At 36.6% G+C, this 15,541-nt stretch overlaps 1 protein-coding gene across 6 annotated transcripts in view; it reads left to right on the plus strand.

Annotated features, from left to right (window-relative positions):
* LOC135466853 (epidermal growth factor receptor kinase substrate 8-like protein 2) overlaps positions 1-15,541 on the plus strand; it is a 90,902-nt gene that overhangs the window by 70,995 nt on the left and 4,366 nt on the right. For all 6 annotated transcript variants that reach the window (XM_064744596.1, XM_064744602.1, XM_064744597.1 and 3 more), the window contains exons 16-23: positions 274-396; positions 987-1,062; positions 1,508-1,624; positions 6,099-6,279; positions 12,106-12,255; positions 13,515-13,677; positions 14,040-14,175; positions 15,375-15,534. In XM_064744596.1, coding sequence (XP_064600666.1) covers positions 274-396; positions 987-1,062; positions 1,508-1,624; positions 6,099-6,279; positions 12,106-12,255; positions 13,515-13,677; positions 14,040-14,175; positions 15,375-15,534 — 1,106 coding nt within the window. The remainder of the gene's footprint in view (positions 1-273; positions 397-986; positions 1,063-1,507; positions 1,625-6,098; positions 6,280-12,105; positions 12,256-13,514; positions 13,678-14,039; positions 14,176-15,374; positions 15,535-15,541) is intronic.

Raw genomic sequence — 15,541 nt, forward strand, 5'->3', positions numbered from 1 at the left:
GCTTCTTTTTTATTTAGTGTTTGTGATAGTATTTTGTCAAATACAAATAAAGATTGATTTTCTTTTATGAGTGTTATTTGAAATTCACCACAATTATTTTTGTGAAACTAGTGTGATGTGTTTTTCAAATAGGTCTGTACAGTCAAATTTGTTGTTTTAAAATCACTTGTTCCATTGTGTCTTTCAGTGCTGCAGATCATTAATTCTTGTAATCAACCCAGAAAAATTTAAAGTGTGCTTGACAAAGATCGTGAGTTATGTTGTCTGTTGTAGAAACAAGCGGATTCATGACGACCGGGGCATAATACCGTCCTCCTCGCAGACGTCCATGAGGCCACATCCCAGGGATGATGCCCAGTTGTTGTTTGCTCGAGACCTTAAAGCCAGAGGAGCCAAGTAGGTTATCTCCCCTGTACAGACACTAAATTGAGCATTTGTAAGATTTACTTATTTATGTGTTTTGTAATTGTAGTTAAATGCAGTCAAAAGCTTCAATTCTATGGTGTTGTGTGGATCGCATCAGTAATGTTGCTTGCCAGTGATGTGAAACCAAGATTTTCAATAAGCTGAAGTTTACTAGTGTCTACATTTACCTAAGCACATAAACTATGTTTTGGAGTGTTATAAAGTGACTGAGAAAACCCACCTTAGAATTCATAAATTCAAAAAAAAAAAAAAAAAAAAAATGAGTGAAGGCAGTTTTTGATGTACAGGTAATGTTCTGAAATCGTTACTTGACTTAAATGCACTTGTACTGCTGCACTTCTTAATTCTGATTATGTGATTGATTTTATTGTTGCTTCCTCTCCTGCTGTACGTGAGAAGGTCTGTCAGCAACCTGCGGATGGTCGTGGGTTTCCTCCAAGCTATGCCAGGTTTCCACCCACCATAATGCCGGCCGCCGTCGTATAAGTGACATATTCTTGAGTACGACGCAAAACACCAATCAGATAAATAAATAAATAAATTTTATTTTTGCTTCCTAGAGTTTATGAAGTTGTACACAGAAGACAAGGAAAGAATGCCAAGGAATTAACTGTTGATGAAGGAGATATATTAGAGGTAATTTTATAACTATATATTATACTATTATTAGATTGTAACCATTGAGACCTATTTTCAAAACTTGCTGATTAAAAAAAAAATGGTAACAGCTTTGAATCCACTGTAAATATTAGTTATATTTTGGCACCCGACTTAATAGTGTCATCTGTAAGAATCCAGCTTCTCCCAACTCACAAGAACTTTGATCCAGTACATTCAGAGCATTGTGGTTTCTTGTATGAGGTGATGGAGAGATTTACAAGTGGAAATAACCTGATAAAATCCAGAAGAAACCATTGCACTGGGCCATTTTTTTAGAAAGGCTGTCCTGACATAAGGCAGCAGTCAGTTCTGTTAGACTGGAATGGTTGACTTCATTGGTCATAAACACTTGTTAGATAATGAAAATAAGGAAAGAACTATATGTGTATTGTTTCTAATGAGTTTATTATTGGTACTGCAGGTTTTAGAAGATACCCGAAACTGGTGGAGGCTGAGAAATTACCTGGGAGAAGTAGGCCATGCCCCTTACACCATTCTAAGAGAGTACAAAGATGAGGATAACGGCTATGACGACAGGGTATGTACTTAAGAGGTCAGGTAAAGGGAGACAAATGAGGATCCTCTGATCCTTTCCTCTCTATAGATCTATGCTTTTTGAGTGAAGTTGTAACTCTAATGGATTTTGTATGTATAATTCGTCACTGATTTCCCAGATATGTTTCTTAATTTTATTAAAGAGGGGCCCCTGTGGCCAAGGAGGTTGGCACTCCAGCATGGTGCAATGACCCAGAAGCCTCCCACCAATGCAGTCGTTTATATCCAGCTCATGCTGACACCCTCTCCGGCCCTACGTGGGAAGGTCTGCCACAACCTGCGGATGGGGTTTCCCCTGGACTCTGCCTAGTTTCCTCCTACCATAATGCTGGCCGTCGTCATATAAGTGAAAAAGTCTTGAGTACGGCATAAGAAACCAATCAGATAAATAAATAAATAATTTTATTATCGATACATTTCAACGAAGTTCTGCATTTTAGTTTTCTGCCTGCTGCATTAGTTATATTTGAATGTTTGCATGTAACATCAGATTGTTGAATGATATGTATATATTTTTTGTATTTGTTGTTTGATTACATATATATTCAGTAATTTCTTGAGCCACATGGAGTCAAAAATCCAAATAATTTTACATGTGTGTAGTTCTCTAATGTGGAGTTTTAACGGCCAGACATTGAACTACCTTAACTCCTCAACCTTTTTGCATATGAAAAACATCTTTCTGTGGAATTTATGCACATTTTAATTTGATTTCCGAGATAAAAACAACACTGGTTTGATTCACCAAATTCAGGGCTTTGCAAAAAGTTCAGTTTTACCAGTCCGAACAAAGTAATACCTTCAGGAGATGCTCGAAAAAACACCTTGCTTCCATGAGAAAATGTTGAAAACTTACCATAGTTCCCAAGTTCCGAAGTTCCTTAACCTTTTAGCACATGAAAGAGCCACTTTCAGTGCAGTGTATGCATATTGTAATTTGATTTTTGGGACAAAACTACATTGGTTGGATAGGACAATTTCAGGGCTTTACAAAAAGTATAATTTTATCAGTCAACACAATATGCTTAAATAAACACAAAAAGGTTGATGAATTACAGTAACAAAGAATCCTTGTCCCATCATGCAACATTCACTTCACTGTTTTGCCCTAATATATGTCATGACTGTTTTGTTGTTAGGAATAGGAAATGTATGTGTTACCTTGTCTTGTAAAGTCTGATCTGAAAGTCCTGTCTGTGTCCCTTATGAATCTCTGTCTGTGTTCCTTATGGATCTCTGTCTGTGTCCCTTATAGATTTCTGTCTCTCTTTTCTAGTACGAATTTCCTTTGATCAAGATTGTTAATGGATTTGGAACAAACTTGAACATTGAATCGGATGACTGGGTGTATTGGTAGCGGTGTACCCCACAAAAATTCTGTGTTTATACATTATTATAAATTACAGGTTTCATGCTATTAATTCCACTCCACTGTGGTGTGATTCTGCACTTTTAACACACTGCATGGAAAAGCCACTGAGATGCGTATAACGCCTGATGCACATTTTAGCAGCGATTCTGCGTGAATGTTATAATGTACTTCTTCTCATTGTTAACTTTTAATCCACAGGTTGATTAGTTTTGAATTAATATACTTTAATGCCTTTAGCGTTAGTGAGCTCAATCCAGCCTTGTATCTTGAGGACTAAATCAAAGGAAAAATTTTGGAACGTATTAAAATTCAGAATTGAAAGCAGGATTAATTGATCGGAAGTGAAAGTCTATTCATGTGATAGAATTAATAATTAAACCACTGCTTTTATCTAATTTTTTACTTACACATATACATATACATGTATCTAACTGTTAAGTTGCTAATTATTAAAAATGCTACTAAAATTTGTTAACTGTTGTCAAAGTTTGTGGGAGTATTTGCAGGTCGTTTGTTATCAGGCTAGTTTATACAGAGGTCACAAAATTAATTAACTTGTACTCATCAACTGAGTCAGAAACTTACAAAGTCTTAAGTTATCAGCTTATCCAGTAGGTCTTCCAGTTAGCCATAAACAATGTTAGTCATCCTCCGAACAAGTTGGTCATTAAACTTTAAAATTAGTCTTCACTTTTTTCAAGTACATTTAGTGACCAACCCACATTGTTTGTAATCAGCCTACCAACTTAGTCATTAGTCTATCTTACATCAGCCTACATGTTTTAAGTCAAGTCCATGCGGTCATTTATCAGCTTGGCAACTTAGTCATCAACCCGCCAACTAAGTCATCAAACCGCCAACTTAGTAATGTACCCGCCAACTTAGTCATCAACCCAGCACAGTACTTGTCAGTTCATCCAGTTAATGGTCAACTTACCGAATTAGTTTTCAACCAAACATATTTCCAGTTCTTCGTGATCAGGACTAGTAGATTTAATCTTTATCAAATTAGTCATCAAATTATCAGTTGTACACAAAAATTAAATGCTTATATTTATTGTAGCTTCCTAACTCCAGAAAATAATGATTTTGTCATATATTTGTATGTACCTAATAATGACTAATATGGAGATCAGTCCAATACTTATTCTTGATGCTGCTAAATCTAAGATTCCTTATTGTCATTTGGAAAATCAAATATTATAGTTAGGCACCATGGTTTGACACAGTCCAGTACTATTACAGAAGTAATATCAACTATACAGTGTAACCCATATTGCTTTATCTTTTAAATTCACAGTAGGTTTTGCTTAGTACACTTCACTAAAACAAATCATTTTAATAATACATTGTCGCTTCTGCTGTTTAAACATAGCTTAATCATCCTGAGAAACAGATGGGCTTTTGCCACGATATGGCAGCAATACGCCCAAAGTAGCATGAAACATATTAATCGTTCATTCGTTCATTTAGACACAGTACCCAGTAGAGCTGGTCCTAGGATCATGAAGCTGTCTCAGACTTAGTCTTAACTTAGAATTCCTGACCTTATTTTTCAACTTGAGCACTTATTTTCATTGTTATCAAAGAAATCTTAAAATAACTTCAGATATGAAAGTAAATATTCTTAAGGTAAGTAAATGGAACAGTTTTATATCTGGGGCCTAGGTGTGAGTTTGCCAGCGAGGCACAATAACCCAGAAGCCTCTCACCAATGCAGTCGCTTTGAGTTCAAGTCTAGCTCAGGCTGGCTTCCTCTCTACTTGAATGTGGGAAGGTACCTCAGCAGCCTGCGGATGGTCGTGTGTTTCCCATGAGCTCTGCAGGGTTTCCACCCACCATAATGTGATATGTACACCAATTAAATAAATAAGTAAATTTTAGAGCTGTAAACTGTTTTGAAGTAAAGAGTAAGTCTGACTTCAGTCCAAGACAGCTCATGATCCTCCAGCTGAAAGTCCCTTACTTGTAGCCGTTGAACAGTGAGGCTGTGTTAATTTGCTGCTGTCTGGGAGTTTGTCAGGGGCCTGGGCTGCGGTCAGGAAGTTGTTCGGGGCCTGACAAGCGGTGGTGGTTCCTCAGTTTTCTCTACTCCTAAATCTGACTGCTGTCATATCTATACATATACGAGAAGCGTTCAGTACACGCTGGAATGAAAGAAATTAATGGAAAATAGACGGGTTAGAGTGAAAACAGCCAAGCATGTGGTGGTGGTGGTGCATGAATAAGAAAATTCTCTATAGTGTTGGGTTAGACCTAGAATTCCATACTTGCCCTGATTTCTGCTGACAAAAAGAAATGTAGCGACGTTTATCTTTTTCAGTTCAGATGTTTTACTCAAAAATACCAAAGTTTTAGTGGTCCAAATGTTTTTGGTATTAAGACAGTAATCATCAGCATGCAATCATGACAGTTGGAGTGGTTGTACTGCTTGATTTGACTGTAATATGGATTTTGTAAAACTGGCCACGTCTTCAGTAGCTAAAGGAATTAAAAACAAAGAAAATCAGTGGCATGATTTACGTTTTAGTCAAGAAGGCAAGGGGTTTGCATGCACACATACTGTCACTTTAACCTCTTGTTTACTGCATGAACAGACTTTCTTCAAGTATGACATGTTTACAAAATCCTGTTGTTTCGATTGTTAAAAGTCTGTGTTATTTTTCCACAGAGAGCTTTCAGCAGGTTCTAAAGAGTGTGGACTGGCCGGATTGAGCTTAACTACAGCACACCCGTTATCCGACGCCCCCTTGTACAGACCTTCATTTATTTACTATACTGCTAATCTCCACAAGTAGAACCACAATATTACACATACATGTTTAGAGTTGTATGGGGAGATGATACCCCCAGTTGGAAAGGATTGTTTGTTTGGATGGAGATGTACAGAAATGTGCCTACATGTGTATGTACATACATTCATGTGACAGGCCTGTAAAGCCATTGTAATGTGTTCATAGCAGGCTGTGTTCAAATCAGCCAGCATATTCGTCTTATTATTTATTACAATTGATAACTATTACTTTCATCTCATGGATGTATGTTCTCTTTCTGACCATTGAACCTTTTCTCTCATGTGGCTCAGATGCCAGAGCGAAACTTCGAAGCAGAACAACTTCACAAACGTACAGACAGTGGAGGATATAGTGCCCACCTTCCAAGCTTCGGAGACTATGGCTCAGCAATACAGCCTCCATCCTCAGCACAATATCCTGCCAATTCCAACAACAACAACAACTATCAAAACTCCAGACAAGGACGTAGAGGTGAATTCCGCTACTTTTAGCGACTTTTGTCCTGTCTGAAGGTTTTTGTTAAATATTTAGACTACAGTTGAATTTGAAAATTTCTTCACCACTGAATTTTATGTATTGTTACGCAATGATCAACATTTTAATCCCATGTGCCTAAAATATTTCATAATCTTTCCATGAATGTATTTCCGTATCAGCAAATACACAGAACTAAAACATGCTATACCCATGTAAGTAGACGGTAGTGTTGAGTTATTGTCCTTGGTTTGCATGAGTTACTTCCCTTTTCATCATTTGAATTTGTGGAAAGTAAACTCCCTTGAGGATTTATACTATACTCAGGAACAAACTAAATAAGTGTTAGCTTTTGTAATGATTTGAACTAATAACAGGTAATTATTTGTATGCATTTGTTAACTGATATGTTTTACCAGATTTAAGTAAAGCTGAAATATAATCAGTTAATCACATGTTTGTGATATAGCGATTATGTCTTCCTTGACAGTGTCTTGTAATGTAGTTCTTCTGAAATGTGTTTACTGTGGAAATAGGATTAAACAGACAGAGAAGTGAGAGCCAAGTCTACTTAAATTGGAAACTTTCATAATTGTAAATATTACATATTTATCAAGTAACTACATATTTTATGAGCTTTTGTAATATTTCCTGCATATACAAAAGCAATAAATCTGCATAAATTAATAAATTACTTTATTATCCCTTTAATTTCAACTCTCTACTGTACATAATATAAACCAGTTGTTGCCTACGTATATGCCGAATTTCTTTTCTTTTTTCAATGTTTGGGCCTGTTTTGACAAAGCAGTTCCATGGCATGTATTTCTCTGTATCTTTTCACCTTTTCACTAGAATTACTGCTTTTGATAAAACATGAATGATATATTTCACGAAAATGAATATTATTAAAATATAATTTTACTTCAATAAAAACTTCTATAAATGCCGTAAGGCTAGCTCCCTTTGGTTATCTGAACTTTCTGAAACTTCAGTAGCTCATAACTACTTATCAACCTTCAGTTTCAGAAAATTTACAGTCTTATTTTCATATGCATAATGAAAGCAATAACTTTTCCTTAAAATTAATAATTCTCAGGAATGATTGCACAAATTTAATAACTTTAGATTAATGTGAAACATGAACTTGTACATTAAAGTCTGGTTAAAAATTCATGCTTGAAATATAAGTGCAATATTGAACGGTAAGCTTTCCTTTAGGGAAATGTATGAGTCACTCACTGTTGACTAGGACATAATTCTAACGTTTTGAAGTTCAAATTAAATAGTGAGGTAACTCCATGTGTTACCATCAAAGGATAATAAGATCCAACAGAATATCGCGTATCACGTCATAATAGACATATCATAATGAGGAATGAAAACTGCCAGTCGTCAGTGACAGGCCTGTGTATGAATGATGATGTTTGATCTGTGGTTCACTAACATACTTGTGTTTTTTAGAATCAGTAAGTGCACACGTTTGACCGTGATGTACTTGTAGCTGCTGCAAGGCTATTTACTGATTGCAGATGAGTATCAATGCATTACTGAAAGTGTCTTCAAAGAAAATGTGTACATCTGATCTAAACATAGAAACATTTTCTTTGAGGAAGAGTGGATGAATTAATGAATAATAACTTTACACTGTTAAATATAAATATTATATTTTGTTTTCCGCAGGTATGGAACGTGTTGTTAGTTTGTTATTGGTCTGACTCGTTCCATCCATGTATATATATATGTATATATATATATATATATGTGTGTGTATTATACTATAATGAACAGTTATGGCTTTTTCCTTAGTTTAGTGTTCTTTTGTAAAGGAAGATTTTCCACCAATCCCATGACTCCATGCAGGTCTCATGCAACAGTTACAGAACATGAAATGGCGACAGGATTTGTCTCCTGCGAACAGCTCTTAACATTTAACAGTGCTGCTTTCATAATACTGCAATACACCAGCTTCAATGTGTGATTGCAAAAACAGTGAAACAGTTTGGTGTATTTATTTTCAAAATTACTGTATTATACTGAATTAAATATGTTAATTAATTTAGAACAGTATATTATAAACTGCACCTGTTGCCCATGTATGTTACCTGTCACTCAAAATGTACTAAATTATGTACTGCGTTTACTGTCAGTAGGCCTACACCTGTGCTTATATCCTTACACCCAGAGCTCAGTCTTGTCCCATCATGCTAGTACAGTTTAGCCTCATTGCATCACTGACTGCAGCAAGAGGCAAAGTGCGTAATTCTCCACGGTCTCGCAATCCCCCAGCCTAACTCTTCTTTCACTGTTTCGTCTGCTCGTACCCTAATATAACCCAGCTTGAATCCAACAGTGCCATTTTAACATTGCCAAAGTCATTAGCTCTCCTGAAATCTATTTAGATTTTTTGTCTTTTAAGCTGCATAGTGAGGGAAATAATTTCTAATAATAATAATAATAATAATAGCTGCAGTTGCTTTTTTGTAAAACAGGTGGACCAGCTAAATTAATGTATTTATGGTGTCAAACTTTTTCATCGAACCTTCTATTACTATAACTTTCCTGATATACCTGGAGCCATTTTTCTGTAATGTGCTGCATGTGTCGGAAATTCAAACATTGTTCCTACTCAAGTCTTCCAAGAAGAATTTTTTTGTCAAATGGTTAAATTTCAAAAGTGGCTTCATTCATTTTCTTTGCTGCTTAGCATTGTGTTGCCATAACGACCTGCCTGTTGTCTGGGTGGCAAGTTTTCCCATTTGCAATTAATTATTATCTGCAGTATTTACAGAATACAGGTACAAATAAGTTTCTCTTTAAAATTTTATTTGTTGATATATATTTTTTTTAAATTGCTTCCAAAGTCGGCATTGTCACCCCCATTGTTATATGCATGACTTTTTAATCAAATGCAAATTCTGGCTATTTATTATGATTTGTAACTTTTTACCAATACACAAACATGTATCATTATTATTTCTATAAATATAAATTTACTGAATAAAAGCTATTTTATTGGTGGAAATATTTTTGTTTCAGTGTAATTATTTAGTCCCGTGCATGGCATGCTATTAAAAAGAATTGAGCTAGAAAATATCTCACCATTGTTCTAGCTGGGCTGGTGCATGAGATTTGCATGGTGTTACAGAGCGAGTTTTAAGTATCATGTCATGACTAGATTACGTTAAATCTTCAGCTTTTAACTCCTACATCTACATGTATATGTTTGGGAGTACTTTTGCTTGTTTATGTCACTAAAGTGTAAAATGTGATGAGCATGATGAGGTTGATGTTGAACGGGTTAAATATCTTCATCTGCAAAGAAATCACAGATTTTCTGTGCAGAACTGAAATTTTTGTCTGTATCATGTTGGCATGCAGGTAAAAAAAAAATTAATACTGTAATATTAAAATATATGGACTGAAGGCAGATGGGATAGTGATCAGCGCACGAGTGTCAAAATCTCTGTTATGCATGTGCATTCCATTTCACCTTATTAAGCATGTAGGCTTTCTGAATATTTAATGAGAAAGGAGTGTCTTTCACATGAATTTGATTAATCAATGTGAATGCAATTCAGTCCTTTTATGTTCTTTGAAATCTTTGTCAAAGTTTCTAAAGGCTGACTGAGCGGTTTCCCCCTCCTGGTTTTGGTTTCCTGGCCCTCCACTGGTTCTTACACAGATTGACTTGTATAATCATTGAAAATCTGTCATAGGAAGAAAACATTTAATCATTGTGAACTCAGTAAAATGGAATAATTACTGGAGAGTGACCAGGCTAGAGAATGACCAGGCTACAAATCAGGCCTCGAATCCATTTCTGACTGAAGTCTAAAATTTAAAATCTCATCACAGCACTTAGTTTTTGGTACTAGAAATTTTGAGTTGTTATTTTCCAAATGAGGTTTCCAGGGTCCAAAACTTAGCTCTATAATCGTGTTCCAAATTTTGACTTAAGTCAGTATTGACTTCGTAGGATCAAGCCCAGTGGTCTGTAAGTACGGGTACTTGCTTCATACTATCTGAGGACAAATTTTCACGCAGGCACTAACAGCAAGGCCTGTGGTTTCCATACAGTCTTCCTGTTTCCTCCATCCATGACACCTGCCCAGTATGAGAAATAACAGTGAGTGTGAAACATCTACACTTCTTGTCACCACGCAGTCCAGCGGACAGACTGCCAGCATTCAACTTGGAGACCACAGGATAAAGGTTTTGGAGTGAAAGCTTTGATGTCTTGAAGGCTACATGGATCAATTTGCTAGTCTTTGATCGTGAAGGAAAGTTATTTCTTTGAATACATGGAACATCTTTGGAGAGCATACCCAAATTCCTCACCTTTTTTTACGTGAAATAACAGCACTCTGTGTGGTTTTTTAATTTGCTTGTCCATACAAAGATATTGTAACATTGATTAGTTGGACTAATTTCAGGGCTTTAAAAAAAAATATAATTTTGTGTGTCTACACAGAATAATACCCTCTGAACATGTTTGAATAACATCTTGCAGACCTGTGAAAAAGGTTGAAGGTTTGCAGTAAATTGCATGGTCTAAAACCATTGTCTTAATAAATGTATGACTGATCGGAGCCATTCTTTTTATACATTGTGAGGAAGCTTCACGGAACAAATAATGAACAAATAATGAACAAATAATGAGGAATAATATTCTTGACAATTATTTGGTCTTCATGATGAAAGGGCAAATGGCTTCAAAAACTGCTCAACAGTTGAATGACATAACAAATGTTATGCTAGGCCATCAGAGTAATCACATGCTTAAGCCCCCTGCACCTAGAGCTACAATTTGTGTTCAGAGCGTATCAAATAAAACCACCTTAATTTGAAGTGTCTTGAATTGGTCACAGTCTTATTTACAAACAAGCACATTTACTGGTGTGCATGGATAAATAATTACAAAAATCTGTGGGCGTTGCTCTTTAGAGTTTTTCGGTATCATTATAATTGATGAAAAGCGCTCATCAGGTTTTTCAGGTGGTCTTGCATGAAGTTGTTCAGATCGTCCCATTTCCACTGATAAGCTTCGTAAAGTAGAGTATTGTGGTAACAAATGATAACATGGTGATGCATGATTAAATATTTCAGTTTTATTTAAACCACTTTCAAGAACCTTCAGAGATCACTTGCATTTCTACCAATATGGCTATATAAGCAGTTTTCGCGTGGTCTGTACATGTGGAAAATATCCGGTCACATGGTTTTCCTCCACCCAGGAAATTGATCGTGTCATTGTGAGGTTGAATACAAATTTTCATTAAACATTAGTACAGCATTATTACAGCATTAAACACTAATAAATCAAATCCTATATATAGGATTGACATATTAAACATGGACAGTGGTACTTACATTCTACTTGTAAATCCTGCAACCCAGAATACATATTTATAAGTATCAGTCTGTCATCAAAAATGCGAGAGAATGCTTGGAATATGGCTAGTGGAAGCTTTAAAGAAATATTTTTATTCAGGGATATCAACACATCAAAAACAAGAAATGGGATTTGTTTGTTGTCAGAGAAGTTCTTTAACCTATTAAATTTCAACTTAAATTTCAAATTGGTCTTAATTCCCAGTTTCTAGCCAAAGATAATTTTTTTTGAAAACAGCTGCTGAAGTTCCGGACCGAAAAGACTTGATTTATCAAAGTTAAATTTATGTTAATGTACAAGTAAAGGTATCTTGAAAGTGTACATGTATATTGGTTGACATACACATATACACGTGCCAGGGCCTATTTCAGAATCATTGGTCAATGAAAACAGTGGGCCATCAAGCATGCAAATCGGTTTAATTTCAGAGGATGACTGGCCAGTGGAAAGGAGGCCAACTCCGCCCCCGGCCGCCCCCGTTCCTGAACCTCCTCCTCCTCCCACTGTGATCACACCTTTGTATGACAACCCACCAGCATCCCCCAAACCAGTACGGAAGAAACATTCTCCAAAGAATCGTAAGTGAAGTAAAAATTTCAGCTATATAATTAGATATATGTTTACTTTTATATTTATGTCCTAAACATTTACTTAAAAAGGCCTGAAGAAAAGTCTGACAACTACAGAAGGTTTGGGCCTATTGTGTTAAAATTTGTGATCTACTGGCACTACCGAATTAGGTATTATAAACATACTTTAGGGTGGCGTGGTTTTATTAAACTGACAACAAGAAAGACTAATTTAAAAGTGAACAATGTAACATTTGCGTGAGTAACGTAATCAGACTGGGCTGTATGCTCTTCAGTGTATGCCCCAAAATACTTATGGTCACAAACATAACCTGTGTTTTCACATTATTGTTGGCCCATTGTTCGTTAAACTACGAACTCTAAATCAAGCAAACTCTCCATGTTTGAAAGCTCAAACATGATTTAATGAATAATGTTGCTAGTGTGCATATATAGAGAACCAGCAATGTAGCGAAGCTGTGCCCCAGGGACTAACTGTTGTGTTGCGAACACTGTTAATTCGTTTAACACAGCTTTATGGTGGCCTAATGGTTTGGAAACCCAGGTCTAGTCATACTAAAGACTTTCAAAATGGTACTTGTTGCTGACTCGTTCGGCGCTCAGCACTGAGATGTTAAAGCAAAGACGCAGGCTGGCCCGATGTCATTATAATGTGACTAGGCGGGGTGTCATGTCAGGTGTCTTCTGCATGATACTTCAGTGGAGGCAACACTATGGTGTCATGGACTCACCCTGCTGCAAGAAGACTGTGTATATGTACACACACCTAATGACTCCTCTTCGTGATATGATTGAAAAATTGTTAAGTACGAAGTGAAAACTCAAGCATTCAATCCTATTACCTTGTCTTGCACATAGTAGATGCATATTGCATTGGAATTAAACTTCATGTACAACTGCATGTGTACAGTAGCCTCTGTTTAATGAGCTGTTCAGAGTACGATTACATTGAATAGCATGATGTTATCTTGATGTTATGCAAAGTGTTGTAATTTCAGTTGGGCAGTGTATGATTTCATCCACTCATATGCCTGCTTACCATTGCATATATACAGAAATACTGCTGAGTAAAGAGCCAAACAAGTCAGTTATTTACACAATTAGCAACATGGAGACTAATTAGCTCTTACTGAACGAAAGCATAACAGAAGAGGATGTACTTGTAACATACTACATGTACATTGTAGTTTGAGTCTGGAAGCAAATGTGCATTAAATTTTGTCTTCCTGTCTTTCATTCTCCTGCAGATGATGATAAGAAAGATGACTTGCATGATGAGCTACAAGCAAGAATGAGCCACATTTTGATTCAAAACAAGTCCCGGTTTGCCAACAGAGATGTCCGAATTACCCAGCATTCCTCACCAGAGGAAGTGACTGAATGGTTGATTGGAAAACAGTTCAGTGCCACGTAAGAGATTTCTGTTCACTGATATACAGATGGTTCATCCATATTGAGGGTGTACACGTGTACAAAGGGGTACGCTCTCAGTGAAAAGGCTGCAGGAACTCTACATGAGCCAGACTTCCTCAAACCATTGTGACCAAATTTAGACTTCATTGAAGTTGGATGTTTTATGTGCCTACATATTCCTCAGTGGCGCTGAACATTTCTTTACATTGAACAACATAGTTTCTTGTATCAAAACAGCTGGTGATAACAGACAGGTACTTCTGACATTCTTCTAGGAAGTTGTACTCATGTCTATAACTACCTTAAATGTGGAATACACATATAATCTGCTGATATGTTTTCCTTTTGAATGCTCACAGAGCTGTGAATGAGTACAGAGAGTACACAGGTGCAGACATGTTCAACTTGAAGCGACAGGAAATGGAGCGCCATCTAGGTCGTGAGGAAGGGGCACGACTGGACAGTCAGCTTAAGGTGCAGAGAAACATTTCAGGAGTAAGTAAATTACAAAAGCAGTTTTATGGGGGAGACCTGAAAGTTGTAGATCTTTTCGAAAATATTTAATCCACATCCAAGATCTATTCTCAGGGTTTTACTTATTGGAAGGAGTAGAATGGCGTTTGTATTTGCGTACACATCATTTTCAATGTTTACTTGAAAGATCTGCGATGGGTAGATTCGCACAAAACTTATGCTCATTAGCATCCAAACTGAAGTTGTACTGTGCATTGACTCCAAATAGCACAGTTGAAGAAGGAATCACAGCTGTGGTTTAAGAGTTTAACACCACCATAGCAGTGTTGTTGCGTAGCCCAATGCAGCTGAATCTTGTTTCGTATCAAATCATATCCCGAGAATGCGGGGCATACAAGGGATTTAACGAGGTACAAAACAACGTTCAGGGGCTGCACGTTCAAGGGATTTGAATAGGTACGAAACAAGGTTCAGTGGTATTGGGTTACATAACAAGCACCAAGACAAAGGTGTTAAAGTCTATTCTACCAAAAAAAAAAAATGAAGAAAATGTGGCAAAAACTGTGTATTTCATGCTGCCATTCTGTTTTACTGCCTCATGCATTTTAGACCAATCAACGGCAAGCTTTCACCATAGTAGTTGACCTATATTGTGTCAAAGCTGCATGTATGATATCATGTCTTGTTGCGTGACATAGAAAACTAAAAGTTTGCTGTATATATATTATGACATCATACTGCTGAAAGAAATGTTTCTTTTTCTACGCCATGGTGTCTGGGTGTGAAATGTATGAAACATGTAAAAATAAAAGCGATGTCTATAAACTGTGCGAAATAACACTTTTATCACTGAAGGAAGTCCTGATAGTTCACCTTTATACAAATTACGAAGCAAATCTCACGAATGAAACAAACTCAAATCTTTTATTTTTAGACATAAACAGTAGGCAATGATACTACTCAGGGAGGTAAATGTACCGGTGTGTTGCGTGACAATATCGATGTTGTTTGAAATGTCATCTTTATTTAATATGTATATTTGCACACGACCCGCAACTAACAGAGGAGTAGAATTCTGCACCCACCTGTTTAGCTATACATTTCTTGTTACCGCCATCATCGTATAAATGAAATATTCTTGAGTATGGTGTGGGACTCCAATCAAATAAATAAATCAAATAATTAATGCATTTATTTGATGCATTCTGTTTCTCTGTCAGTATGCCACAAAGAGTGCAGCTGAGCTGAAGGCCATCTTACAGCGGCGTAAGGAGTGGTCAGATTCTGGCGGAGCTGACCCTCAGACCCAGGACCGGCTGGGCAACCCCCCAACTTTCTCACCAGGACCCCTCCCTGATCTGTCAGCCACAAACTCTGAAGGTAAGGA

Source organism: Liolophura sinensis, chromosome 6, assembly GCF_032854445.1.
Source record: "Liolophura sinensis isolate JHLJ2023 chromosome 6, CUHK_Ljap_v2, whole genome shotgun sequence".
In the NCBI taxonomy this organism is placed as follows: Eukaryota; Metazoa; Mollusca; class Polyplacophora; order Chitonida; family Chitonidae; genus Liolophura; species Liolophura sinensis.